Source organism: Rana temporaria, chromosome 8 (genome assembly GCF_905171775.1).
Source record: "Rana temporaria chromosome 8, aRanTem1.1, whole genome shotgun sequence".
Classification (NCBI taxonomy): Eukaryota; Metazoa; Chordata; class Amphibia; order Anura; family Ranidae; genus Rana; species Rana temporaria.
The window spans coordinates 49,021,379-49,035,539 of NC_053496.1; the positions used below are offsets into that span (position 1 = coordinate 49,021,379).

At 46.9% G+C, this 14,161-nt stretch overlaps 1 protein-coding gene across 1 annotated transcript; it reads left to right on the top strand.

Annotated features, from left to right (window-relative positions):
- The first annotated feature begins 623 nt into the window (after positions 1-623).
- Positions 624-13,240, top strand: NPM3 (nucleophosmin/nucleoplasmin 3). Its single transcript, XM_040361737.1, has 5 exons — positions 624-788; positions 1,653-1,738; positions 3,262-3,381; positions 8,092-8,185; positions 10,403-13,240. Exons 1-5 carry the CDS (start codon positions 710-712, stop codon positions 10,519-10,521), a joined length of 498 nt encoding a protein of 165 aa, XP_040217671.1. The 5' UTR covers positions 624-709; the 3' UTR covers positions 10,522-13,240.
- Positions 13,241-14,161: the final 921 nt, after the last annotated feature.

Consider the following 14,161-nt stretch of genomic DNA (forward strand, 5'->3'; position numbering starts at 1 on the left):
AGTGGAAGAGACCGGGACCGGAGAACGGGACGGCGATATCGGAACAACGGGGGATCGTAGGCAGGTAAGTGAAAGTTTATTTTGTATAGTTTTACAGCCCGGGCACAGCGGGGGTTAAAAGTTTTAGCTTGGAGAACTCCTTTAACGTAGATTAGTGTAGTTAGTATATAACGTAGATTAGTGTAGTATATAATGTAGATTAGTGTAGTATATAATGTAGATTAGTGTAGTATATAACGTAGGTTAGTGTAGTATATAACGTAGATTAGTGTAGTATATAACGTAGATTAGTGTAGTATATAACGTAGATTAGTGTAGTATATAACGTAGGTTAGTGTAGTATATAACGTAAATTAATGTAGTATATAACGTAGATTAGTGTAGTATATAACGTAGATTGGTGTAGTATATTATGTAGGTTGGTGTAGTATATAACGTAGATTAGTGTAGTATATAACGTAGATTAGTGTAGTATATATCGTAGATTAGTGTAGTATATGGTATACATAGTATATTAGTGTGGTATAGATTATAGTCTCCCCAGGTATATGAGATGGTTGGTGGGAGAGCGGCGCATGCAGTTCTCTATGTGGACATTAGGTGGCGGTGTGGTAGCGCTGTAATCTCCTCCTCTTCCTGCCCGGGCCCGGTAGTCGCTGTGTACCCACGTGTGTGTGTTGTGTGCCCGGTGTTCGCTCTACTGATCAGGATGAGTTTCGCGCACCATCATGAGTCGGAGGATGGCCGGTGTTGTACCGAGAATAGGCCGATGCAGAGTTATATGTTCGGTGAGATGTCCGGAGATTGACCGCAGACTGTGTAATGGGAGGGGGGAATACAAGACCCAGCATGTCCTAATTATGATCATGTGGGGGAGGAGGAGGGGGTGATAGTCTTCTATAGGACTACGAGGGTCAGCATTCCATATTGATGGTCACATGTGGGGGGGGGGCGGTCAGCATTCCATATTGATAGTCACATGTGGGGGGTTTATATGGGACTACAAAGCTCAGCATTCCATATTGATTGTCACATGTGGATGGGCGGTCAGCATTCCATATAGATGGTCACATGTGGGGGGGGGGGGGGGGGTCTTTTATAGGACTACAAGGGTCAGCATTCCATATTGATGGTCACATGGGGGGTGTCTTTTATAGGACTACAAGGGTCAGCATTCCATATTGATGGTCACATGGGGGGGTGTCTTTTATAGGACTACAAGGCTCAGCATTCCATATTGATGGTCACATGGGGGGGGGGGGGGGTGTCTTTTATAGGACTACAAGGGTCAGCATTCCATATTGATGGTCACATGGGGGGTGTCTTTTATAGGACTACAAGGGTCAGCATTCCATATTGATGGTCACATGGGGGGGTGTCTTTTATAGGACTACAAGGCTCAGCATTCCATATTGATGGTCACATGTGGGGGGTTTCCTCCGGGACTACAAGGCTCAGCATTCCATATTGATGGTCACATTGGGGGGGTTTCTATGGGACTACAAGGGTCAGCATTCCATATTGATGATCACATGGGGAAGTGTCTCCTATAGGACTACATGGCTCAGCATGTCTTATTGATGGTCACATGGTGGGGGGAGGGGCGATCAGTTATTGGTGGATCGGTCTCCATAATATTTTGTATCTTCCAGGCTGTGAATTGTCATCGAAGATCTCCCATTACACCTTCCGGGGCGAGGAGGACGATGACTGCGAGCACAACCTCTCCCTCTGCTCTGTAAGTTCCGCACCCCCCAACACCCCACATCTGGTGACCTCCCACCCATTCCTATTATCATGTATTTGATGGAGACATTCATCCCGTCGTAGAATGGACCAGGCCAGGTTTTGCGATTCGGCACTGCATCGCTTTAACAGACAATTGCGCGGTCGTGCGACGTGGCTCCCAAACAAAATTGACGTCCTTTTTTACCCACAAATAGAGCTTTCTTTTGGTGGTATTTGATCACCTCTGCGGTTTTTATTTTTTGCGCTATAAACAAAAATAGAGCGACAATTTTGAAAAAAATGCAATATTTTTTGCTATAATAAATATCCCCCAAAAATATATATAAATTTTTTTTTTTTCCTGAGTTTAGGCCGATACGTATTCTTCTACCTATTTTTGGTAAAAAAAATCGCAATAAGTGTTTATCGATTGGTTTGCGCAAAATGTGTAGCGTTTACAAAATAGGGGATAGTTTTATGGCATTTTTATTCATTATTTTTTTTTTTACTACTAATGGCGGCGATCAGTGTTTTTTTTTCGTGACTGCGACATTATGGCGGACTCTTTTTTTGGGACCATTGTCCTTTTCACAGCAAAAAATGCATTTAAATTGCATTGTTTATTGTGAAAATGACAGTTGCAGGTTGGGAGTTAACCACAGGGGGCGCTGTAGGAGTTAGGGTTCACCTAGTGTGTGTTTACAACTGTAGGGGGGTGTGGCTGTAGGACTGACGTCATCGATCGAGTCTCCCTATAAAAGGGATCACTCGATCGATGCAGCCGTCACAGTGAAGCACGGGGAAGCAGTGTTTACATACGGCTCTCCCCGTTCTTCAGCTCCGGGGAGTGATCGCGACGGGGCGGCTATAAACGAATAGCCGCGCCGTCGTCCCGGATCGCGCCCCGAGGTAAGCTACCCGCCGCACGCAGCGGGGGGGTCCCGATCGGACCCGCTAGAAGGCAGGGACGTATATATACGCCCATCTGCCTGTACGTGCCATTCTGTGGACATAAATAGGCGTGTCTAGGGCGTTAAGTGGTTAAGATTTTTCTGCAGCTCCCAGGTGGCTGGCGAGTGACCCTTCCCTTTCTCCTTTTCTTTCCCCTTCCCTTTCTTTTTCTTTACTCTCCCTATCTTTCCTTCTCTTTCTTTCCCTATACTTTTTCCCTTTTGCCCCTTTTCCCATTTCTGAACAATACATGAAAACCCGTCCCAGGCATCCCTTTAGATGTGCATGCTCAAGTAACTAATAGGCAGTCAGTGGTCTGCAGGGAATAGCATGCAAGTCTAAAGGGATGCTGGAAAAGACCATGAAAGACATGTGCTGTGGTGTTTTCTGGAGCCTGCTGGCCACTCCCACTCAAGACCAGCAAACACACACGGTGAGGGCATCACTGGGTCTCAAGACATATTTAATGAAAATAATTTGATTGGAAAACTGTAATTGCACGTTGATTGGGACAAAGGAAGGTGTTCTATACGCTTGATATGCATGGAAGTGATGGTGGCTTGGTGTTTTTTTCCCTCTCAGATCAGCCTCGGGGAGGGAGTCCGGGACGAATACAATGTTGTAGAAGTGACAGCCCGCAATCATGCCAATGAGGACACCACCGTGCCCATCGCCACGCTGAAGCTCTCCTGCCAGACTATGGTAAGTGTTATATTAAATGGGTAGGAGGGTGGCCTTGAAGCGCCGGGCTCTAAGGTTCAGAAGAACCAACCAGGCAGACCTACAGGCTGATAAATACACAAGTGTTTTTTTTTTTTTTTTTTTCGATGTCCCATGGGGCATCGCAAGACTGACAGCTACAAAGGTGGCTCCCAGAGGCATGTTGGGACTTGTAGTCTGGCAACAGCTAGAGGGCCGTAATGAACCTACCCCGCTGTAACCTTTATTGATGGAGAGTAAAGCTGCTCTCACACTGATGCGTTTTTGCTACTTTGCTAAAAAAGCAATACAAATATTTCCCTTTAAGTCCTGTGGGACGCTGCACTGCAGGTGCGGTGCGTTTCAAGAAGTCCTGAATGCTGCATCTTTGGTGTGCTTTTTAAAACTGCACCAAATACGCAGCTCCCCATTGAAATGATGTGACGTCGGCGGGACCAGGGAGACCACAACGCGTTTCAGAGCATGCGCGAAGCCGCCATGGAGCATGGGATGGGATGGGATTTTTTATTTTGTTGCTAAACAAATGAAAAAAGACAGAACATTTTTAAAAAGATGTTTCTCTTTTTGTCCATGGACGGACACAGCCGTCACAAGTCTTGACATATGGGTTATGTTCCTGTTCATAGGAGAGGACTAGGCAGGACATGTTAGATATTTAAATACATGTTACTTTAACAGAGTTAAACAGCCCCGCCCAGGGGGTGGTCCCTCTGGACATAACCCTCCTCCCTGCAGCATGCGGCCTCAGTTTTTATTTTTTTGCCTAGCAAAGGAGAAGAAACGTGGCTCCCTTTGGGCCCAGCGCCTTAAAAATGTTTTCATTTTATTTTATTTATTTGAGATTCTTCAATCAACTGCTGACTGGGTGACAAGCTGGATATATAGATCCTTGTAGTCTCCTCAGTCCAGCCAGCGAGCGTGAGCTAAGGGCTGGGTCTGCCACGACATACCCCATGACTCCTGGGGTGGCCGGTGAGCTTGTTGCTCCAGGGTCCACACATGACTGGGCTGTTGTGTTGTCTCACTCACTGGACCGGGCTGACAGCTACTCCAATGCGGTTGTATGCCTGTCAGGAATGCGCCAGCAGGTCCTCACATGGACGGGTAAGAACAGTCATTCCTGCCTCGGCGGGTCAGAACGGCTGGGCATTCCTGGGGTTAGGGGGTTCTCCTATCCTCCCTTTCCCTGCTCTCTGTCACATTTCCCTCTGCTGCTACCGGGGGGGGGGGCTCCATTTCCCACCGGGGCACTGTGGGGTGTCTGGGCCCATTTTTATCTGTGGGGGTGTGCTTTGCCTCAGGGAAGCCCCATTCAGCCTTCTCATCCACATCGCAGCGTTTCGCCGCCATTTTGGCAGCGCCGGCGCCATTTTATTGCAGTTTGCTCTTTAAATTTAAATTTCCCATTGGCGCCCATTTTATCGTGGTCGCGTTATGGCACAGCTTGTTATTGCAGTTGGTTATTTTATTGTGGCCATGCCCTGTTATCTCAGAGGCGTCTAGCGGCCATTTTGTGTGGTGTTTTGGCCTCTAGTGCTGGCTTCTGAACGGCGCGCAGCACAATTCTCCTCACAGTTCTGTTCCTCAGTTTTTTCCTCGCAGCTTTTGCCTCACAACACACGCTGTGTACAGAGGGCGGGCAGCAGCGCTGAACAGTCTCCTGCTGGGTTGGTGGGTCCCCTGGGTAACCCCCTGGTCAGCACAGCAAGGAGGGTGGACTTTCAGGTCTTGAATAGGTCCCTGAGAGCTGTCTGTGTAATGGTCAGTCAGTATCTGGTTCCCATGGACACTTTGTCTGCAATATTGGAAACATTTGTTGCCAGGGTGGAAGCTGCATGCGGGTACAAAGCGCCCCCTCTCCCCGCCATCTCCTGGGGAATGCTCAGACCCGGGGCCGGCTGTGGCGCAGGACCCCGGTTCTGGGTTGTCAGAGGACGTGGACCAGGACCTTCCTTGTGAGGAAGACTCCTTGCTTGGGTCAGTACAGGACACTTGTTAGTGTGCTTATCAGTGCTGTAAGGGACTCCCTTAAGCTGGATAGTGCAGCTGAGGCATCCACTGAGGTTTCAGTCTTTTTTTTGGGTCCCACAAGTCGGACCGCTCTGTTAAGGTTTTTCCTTATGTGTCCTTTTTTTGACAAGTTCATTGATAAGGAATGGGAAAAGCCGCAGTCCTTTGTGGTTCCTCAGCGCCTGGCAGTCTGTTAACCTTTTGAGGACAGCCTTTTGAAAAAATGGGCTTCTCCTCCGGTAGTTGACCCCCCCCCCACTCTACCTATAAAAGGGACCCCCTGCTTTCAAGGACCATACTGATAGGAGGTCCGAGGCGCTGACCCTCTCCATGTTTGCCATGTTGGGGTCTGCATTGTGACCTATTGTGGCTGCAACCTTGGTGTCTCAGACACTCACTGGATGGGCAAATGTTTTGCACCGGACTGTGGAGGAGCACCAGCTCCCTCCTGAATTCATTAGACCGGCCTACCAGTTGGTCCAGGGCCTTGTATATGTCTGTGATGCTACACTGGATGCAGCCCCCTTGATATCCAGAGCCTCTGTTTCGTCGGTGGTATTGCGCCGCCTGATTTGGCCAAAATGCTGGTCTGACCAAGCACCCAAAAAAGCCCTGGCAAATTTACCCTTAAAAAGTGGGAGACTTTTTGGTACCTCGCTGGATGACATTATTCAGGATCTCACTGGAGGTAAGAGCACTCTCCTCCCTCAGTCCACCAAGAGTAAGGAGCCGTGCCGTAAAGGCGGGTCCTTTGCCCACGCAGAAGCTGTATTTTCGTCAGTCAGGGCCCATGGGTAGACCCTCCCAGGCCGAGAAAAGGCTCAGGTGGAGGACAGAAACGTCCCTGGGTGCGTAAGCCGAACAAACCAGCATCCAAACCCACCCCCGTCCGACTCATGGGTGGGGGGACGGCTTTGCAGGTTCACAGCTCGGTGGACCTCCCAGCTCTCTGACCAGTGGGTCTGTGAAGTGGTCTCTTCGGGGTACAAGATAGTTTCTTTCCTCTCCACCGAACAGATTCTTTCCCTCAAATCTCCCTCTCCTTCCGGCTCGTCAGTCTGCCCTATTGGGGGCAGTGCAGGACTTGCTGGGTTAAGGGGTTATTTTACCCGTTCCACAAGGTTTCTGGTATTTTATTCGAATCTGTTTGTGGTCCCGAAGGACGAGGTTTGTCCAATCTTGGACCTCAAAGCCCTAAATGCCTTTGTGAGGGTAAGGAAGTTCCGCATGGAATCCATCCGCTCGGTGGTGGCTGCGCTCCATTCGGGGGACTTTCTGGCATCCTTGGATATCGAGGACGCATACTTGCATGTCCCAATTTGCGCAGGTCATCAGAGGTTTCTGCTCTTTGCGATAGGCACCAATTATAGTAAATATCTCCTAAACCGTGGAGGTTTAGAAGATATTTAAAGCGCCTACAGGTAAGCCTTAATCTAGGCTTACCTGTAGGTTAAAGTGGCTGTAAAGGTTTTTTTTCAACCACTTTAATAGTTATCACATAGAGCATAAGTGTGTGCTTCAGTGCCGAACACGGTACACAGCCATGCCAGCTTTAGGTGAAGTGCCTGCCCACCTCAAATTATAACCTATAATATATGCCCAATGCACTATTATATGATTTTCTCTGCGGATCCATCTTCCAGCTGTTGGAGCCCACTTCACGCGCTGGGTCCCCTTAGGGCAGGGATAGGCAATTAGCGGACCTCCAGCTTTTGCAGAACTTTCAAGTCCCATGAGGCATACCAAGACTGACAGCCACAAGCATGACACCCAGTCAGAGGCATGATGCGACTTGTAGTTTTTCAACAGCTGGAGGTCCACTTGCATATCCCTGCCTTAGGGGATCGATCTAGCTGCCTGCAAAGGTCAGTCCAGAGCCAACATATGGCAATAACTGGTGGCCCCTGCTGGGCATGTTCTGTAATGCAGATGATGACTGGCTACCTCCTGCTCCCTCTCCTAGTCTTTCTGCTTACGCCCGGCATCCTGCCACCCAGTCCACACATTATGTGCTCCGCAGCTCTTCCCCAATGCTGCGCGAGAGCCATGAAGCCGGTAACACGTGGATTGGATGGCAGGATGCCTTGTGTAGGCGGAAGTAGATGTGCAGGGAACCATTTGTGCTTTTTGTGGTCATTATGTTTTTAAACATTTTCTGTATGTATGGCTCAGCATTTGCACAGTCGCCTCGAAAAATCCCTATACATTGTCCAATAGGTTTATTTCCTATGATCGTCAGGCCCACCTAGTGGCCATATTGCAGTTTTTTCCTGAAATGCCTAAATCATGAAAATATTGCATTATTGGCACTGATGATTATAAGAAATTTAAATATTGGACAATTTACAAGGATTTTTTGTGAAATGTGCTGAGCTATTTACTCAGTGAATTTATTTATTTTTTAATAATTACTGTTCTAGCGCGATCTAGGCGAGCATCTATGAAGTTTGGATTTAAGTTGTGTATTTTTATTTTCTCCCCTTCATCCTGGTGTTTTGTATTTGAGGTAGGAGGCTTGCTAATTGACCTTGTGATTTTATGCAGATTCACCTTTAATTTTAATTGTCACTAATATATGTGTTTTCTATAGACAGGTAATATGGTAATTTAATTGACAGTTACATGGGGTGTGTGCGGATTGCCAAAGGTTTTATTTATTTATTTTTTGATTGGCCCTTTCAGGTAAACTTGAACAACTTTGTGATCGAGCCGCCGGTGACATTTCGCCTGAAGTCTGGCTCAGGACCGGTCCTTCTTTCTGGGGAAGTGATTGTTGGTAAGGCAGTTACAAGTGAAAGTGTCTCTCAACTAATATAATGTTCACTTTCATTGTTTTAAACTGTTGCACTAGAATGACAGCTGGCTTCTGATTGGCTACTGTCTGTATCTTCAGACACCACAGCATATCAGGAACTTAACTTTCTCCCTGCTGATTGGAGGGGGCTCTGGCGTTGACTTCCAAGTGGTGTGCCTGGTCTGCTGCGAAGAGGCTGCTGCTTACTCATAGAAAGCAGCCTTTACTGTAGTGCTGGGGGACATGCTGACTTCTCTCAAAAAAGGTTACTAGTTACTTAGTTCATCTTTACCATAAACTTGCCCATGTAGTTCCCAGTACACTGCTCTGGTTTTGGACAAGGATCTGCTCTACCACTGCAAAAATGAAAAGCCAGCAACTACACATACTGAAGCTGCTGGCTTTTAATAATCCGACACTTGCCTGTCCTGGAGTCCAGCGATGTCGGCAGCGCAGCTGTTGTTTCCCTCAGCTGTCGGGTACTACTGCCGCCATTGCAGGTAAGGGAACCCGGAAGTGTAGCCTTACAGCTTCACCCTGAGATCCCTACTGTACATTCCCAAGGCTCCATTCCTCTCTCCTACTGGCCTGGCGAAGGGGAGGGAGCCAAACGGTGACATCAACAGCTGTGACTCTCGGAAGACGGGTATCCACCCCTTTAGACAGGTATCTGCACTCCCTCCTGAAAGGTGTCAAATGTGACACCGGAGGGGGGGAGGGTTTGCGATGAGCCGAAGTTCCACTCTAGGGTGGAGCTCCGCTTTAACTTTTTAAACAGATAAAAGTTTAATAAAAAGTTGCACTTACAATTTTTTTTTTTTTGTAAAATAGCACAGTAGTGTGAGCATGAATGCCTACAGTACGGTCTGTGCTCTAAAATGCCCCACTGCTAGCTCCTTGTCCAGGATATGTTGGGTGAAATACTGAGGTCAGAGTTGCGGGAGGTCCCTCTGTTTATGTCTCGGAAGTGGCGAGGCCTTTTGGAGGCTTGTGGGAAATATAAATGCCCCACCGCTTTTAGAACAGTGGTTCTCAAACTGGTAGCCAGTAAACTTTTGGGGGCCGAGGGCTCTCAGGCCGCCTGATAACACTGGGAGGTTAGGAGGCAGTATGGAAGTTGGGAGGCTCTGTGGGAGGTTGAGGGTTATGGTGAGCCACTATTGGAGGTTAGTAAGCAGTATGGGAGCTGGGCAGCTCTGTGGGAGGTTAGGGGCACAGCGGCCCACTGTAGGAGGTTGAGGGGCATGGTGGACCACTGGGAGGTACTGTGGTTGCTGGGAGGCTCTGTGAAAGGTTGAGGGGCACATTGGGCCATTATAAGAGTTTGGGAGAAGCTTTAAGAGCTAAGAGGCTCTGTAGGAGGTTGAAGAGCATGGTGGGCCTCTATGGGAGGTTGGTAGACACCATGTTAACTGGGAGGCTCAGTGGAAGGTTGAGGGACACTGTGGGGCACTATGGTTGCCAGGAGGCTCTGTGGGAGTTTGAGTGACACAGTAGGTCACTATGGGAGGTAGGGAGATTTTGTTGGAGGTTGAGGGGCACAGTAAGCTACTATGGGAGCCAAGAGTCTCCTGGGAGGATGAAGGGCCACTATTGGAGGTTGGTAGGCACTATGGTAGCTGGGTTGAGGGGTACAGTGGACCACTGTGGGAGGTTGAGGGTCACTATGGGTGCTAGGAGGCTCTGTGGGAAGTTGAGGGGCACAGTGGGCCACTAGGGAGCTGGGAGGTTGAAGGGCAAGGTGGACCACTGTGGGAGGTTGAGGGGCATGTTGAGTTCGCTATGGGGAGGCACTATGGTTAATGGGAGGTTGAGGGGCACGGCGGGACACTGTGGGAGGTCGAGGGGCACTGTGGGAGGTTGAGGGGGCATGTTGGGTTCGCTATGGGGAGGCACTATGGTTGAGGGGCACTGTGGGAGGTTGAGGGGCACGGCGGGGCACTGTGGGAGGTTGAGGGGCATGTTGGGTTTGCTATGGGGAGGCACTATGGTTGAGGGGCACGGCGGGAGGTTGAGGGGCACTGTGGGAGGTTGAGGGGCACGGCGACGCACTGCTAGTTGGGTGGGCCTTTGATGAGAGAGACTGCAACCCAGCAGTGAGCCATAGCCCTGTGCTTGAGAATCACTGATTTAGAAAATGTATTTTTTTTAGATGTCCTTTTAACTAGTTAACTTTTGTTTGTTTCACTCTCCTTGCAGTACCGCTGGACTTGGATTCCAGAGATGAGGATGAAGATGATGACTCGGATGAGGATGATGAGGAAGAGGAGGAGGATTTAACTCCCATAAAACCAGCCGACAAGAAACTGAGAAAGTGATTTCCCGCAGTCTGTGTATTCTGACCTACATTGAGGTTCATTTACCAAAGGAGTAGAGCATGTTCACTTCCAAAGGGAACTTTCACTTTGCTAAATGAAGTGAAGCTCTGCTGACTTCAATCATATGCCAGCAAAATCCTATTTTTAACTTTCCTTGCACATGATTGATATTCACTTTGCAAAGTGAACTTGGATCTACTTCTTTAGTAAATCAACCCTACTGACGTGGAGATTTTGTGTAATATATGTAAATCCAAGAATTGTATGTGGATCGAAGGTGTAAAGAGTCTTAATTTTTCAGTTATGGATGGACATTGGTGGGCTGAGCTCTCCACCATATTCTTGTATCTCTGGGCATTATGCAGCCAAATCTCAAGTTCCTGACTCCTTACCTTGGAATCCAGCCGTGAGGGCAATTAAAGACCATTAGTGGAGGTGATAAGAGGGGTTTCAGTGCCCTATGCCAAGACCTCTATAAAGCTGGTGATTTGGTTAAAGGGGAGTTCCAGCCTTCCAGGCGAGGAGTGGATTAAGCGGAAGCTCCACTTTTGGGTGGAACTCCGCTTTAAGCCATTCTATGTCCTTCCATAACTAAATTACCAGTTGGTAATGGCTTGTAACACTATTCCTATATCTATAGATGGATCTATAGGTATCAGAGTGCCTTTTTTTGCATTGCCAAATATATTTTTGTACTTGAAATTTGAATCGTTTTTTTTTTTTGTACTGTTTACATATGTAGAATGTTTTACGTCAATTTGTAATGGTGCGGTAGTGTGTTGGTTAGTTAGGCTTTTCGCACTGATGAGTTGTGACTTTTTTGCTGTGGTTTGTTCTCCAAATATACCGGAATGGCTCCCCAAAGCTTTTGCTGTGATGGCCAATAACCTTAATAGAAGGTTCTGGACATTCTAGAAGTTGATGCTCAGTTGGATTCTGATTGGCTGCGGTGGACATAAATTCACATTCCTTTGCTTTTATATATTGGCCTCATGGTTGACGAAAATGGTGACCATGCCCAATCGGGACTAAGTGACGCATTCTCATGATAGGGTCCCTAGATTTTCTGAATTCCCTGTTGTCTATTTTCCCTACAAGAGCGTGAAGTGTAAGCTTCATGTCACATGGTATCGGAGCGTACACAGGGGAATGGCTTGTGCGTGTGAAAGCTTGGAATCTAATGGAAGTGAGATATTGGTGCTTTTGTGTTCTTTCAAAGGGTCTGTGCTGTGTAGAAGTTGACCTTGTTCTGGTCCTGGGCTGCTATCGCTCTGATGGTGTCAAGAGGACTTGTAGTAGATATCAAAGTTTTAGGGTGGTGTCTAGGGGTGCCCAGTATCAAAGTTTGTGACAATTGATGCCCCGTACACACGATCTGAATTTCCGATGGAAATAGTCGGACAGACTTTTTCCATCGGAAATTCCGACCGTGTGTATGCCCCATCAGAGTAATTTCAATCGGAGTTTACAACACATGTTCTCTTTTACTCCAATGGGGTATAAGAGTTTTTAATCCAAATTTTTATTTGACAAAGGCTATCGAGAGAAGCCAATGTGTTTCTAGGGAATTGTCTAAATATCAATTGTAAATTGATATTTAGACACTTAGAACTGTCTTCATGCTTGTTGCTTTTAAATCTTTAATATTTTACCTAATCTGGGAAGCAGGCAGGCGCCATCGAGGATGTGGGCATCTGAAGGGCGCTCGTGTGTATTTCCGGGATTTGGTGCAGCTGGCTACCCAGCATGCACCTCCCCATCTCGCTCCTGTGCAGTAACAACACTGTTCTTTCATTACAGGTTGCAATAGCAGTGTTGGTGGAAATTTCTGCCCCGTTATGGTAACCTGTCAACGAAAGGGCAACCCTGAGGGCGCCCAACTCCTCCCGATAGCGTTGTTTACGGTCTCCAAATACGGAAAGATTTAAGCTCCGTTAACATGCTCCGGCCGCGGCTCACAGCATTGGGTTCCTGTGCGTTCCTGTTCACCAATTTCAGGTGAGAATCGGGTCCAAGTTTTTGCCTGAATTCACACCTGAATCGGACCAGAAGATGCACAGGACCGACCCTTCTTCAATGTGGACCGCGGCCGCCCCGAAGCTGTGTGGACTGACTCCATTGAGAGCCGGTCACCCTCTCCTGTAATGCGAATTGGATGTGGAGAAACACGATTCAAATTCACATATTTGTGAACCCGGCCTTGGGCTTCCGGAAGACTCCTGGGATAGATGATGCCCAATATCACAGGAGTCAGTTGGAATTGCCCAACGAGGTCATCGCCTGGGCGGCTGGCACATCAAGTACCACCTCGATATATAGTGAAAAGGTATTTAGAAACTCGCACACACACTAAAAAAAAAAAAAAAAAAGTGATGGTTTTATTAAAATCCTAACAGCTGAATATTACAATGGAAATGAAACTTTTTCTAACAATGTGAAATGGATCGTGTACCAATTGTCAATGTTCTGACGCTATTTTAGATAAATGTGTTGTTTTTTTTTTTACTTTCAATGTAATTGCTGCTTGAGAATTTCTTCTGGTTTGAATTATTTTTGTAAAGAATATTTTTAATTGGAGGTATTTGGTGGGATAAACTCCAGCAGCAATTGTGATGGTAATGTCATTTTTCAGAATGGTACAAATATATTTTTCATCTACAACGATTTGATGTAATATTGCCTGCTCTGTGGAATAAAGAGCTTCTAATTGTTTTCCAAATGTGTGCCGGTCTACCTTATTCCTTAAGTAAAGGTCTCTGCTATGTTATAGGGCACATCTGGTAATATTAATGTGACAAATATTCTATTCAATTACTTGTGTGATCAAAAGTTTGCATACCCTGGCGTGAAATAGTTGGCATTGATATTGAAAATCTAATTGATCATACCAAAAACTGTCCTCTATTTAAGGATAGTGATTATGTGAATACGTTTATTATCACAAAGTTATTTGGCTCCTATTTAAATCATAATAACAGAAATCCCCCAAAAGGGTGGATGATGAAAAGTTTCCATCCCCTGGAATGTTTGGCCTTGGTACAGACACACAGGTTACAATGGCAATTAAAGGTTAATTTCCCACATCTGTGGCTTTTATTAATTGCAATACGCGCCAGTTCACACCACATGCGGTCCAGTGCATTTTTCTTTCTGCATCAAAAATGCATGGAAAGTAGGTTTTAAGCTTCGTACACATGATCAGATTTTCCGACGTGAATTGTGTGATGACCGACTGTTGGCCTAAAATCCGACCGTTGGTACACTCCATCAGACAATTGTTGTCCAACTTTCCACCAACAAATGTTGGATGGCAGGCTAATACATTTTCCAAAGACAACGGTCTGTTGCCAGATTTTCCTATTGTGTGAACACGCATGCTCCGAATCGATGCTCACCAAACACGACATTGGCAAAAGGTGCACAAATGGTGGAGCGCGAGAGCTGAAATTTCACGCAGTACATCACTACGTTCGTGTTAGTTGGCCGACAATTGTGTGTCGTTTGTATGCAAGACAAGTTCATGGCCAGCTCCCTTCGGACAAAAGTCTGACAATGTCTGCGGAAAATCCGATTGTGTATGAGGGCCGGTTCACACCATAGAAACGCAGTCTTGACGCGGTCCAGATGGGTTTTCTGCACG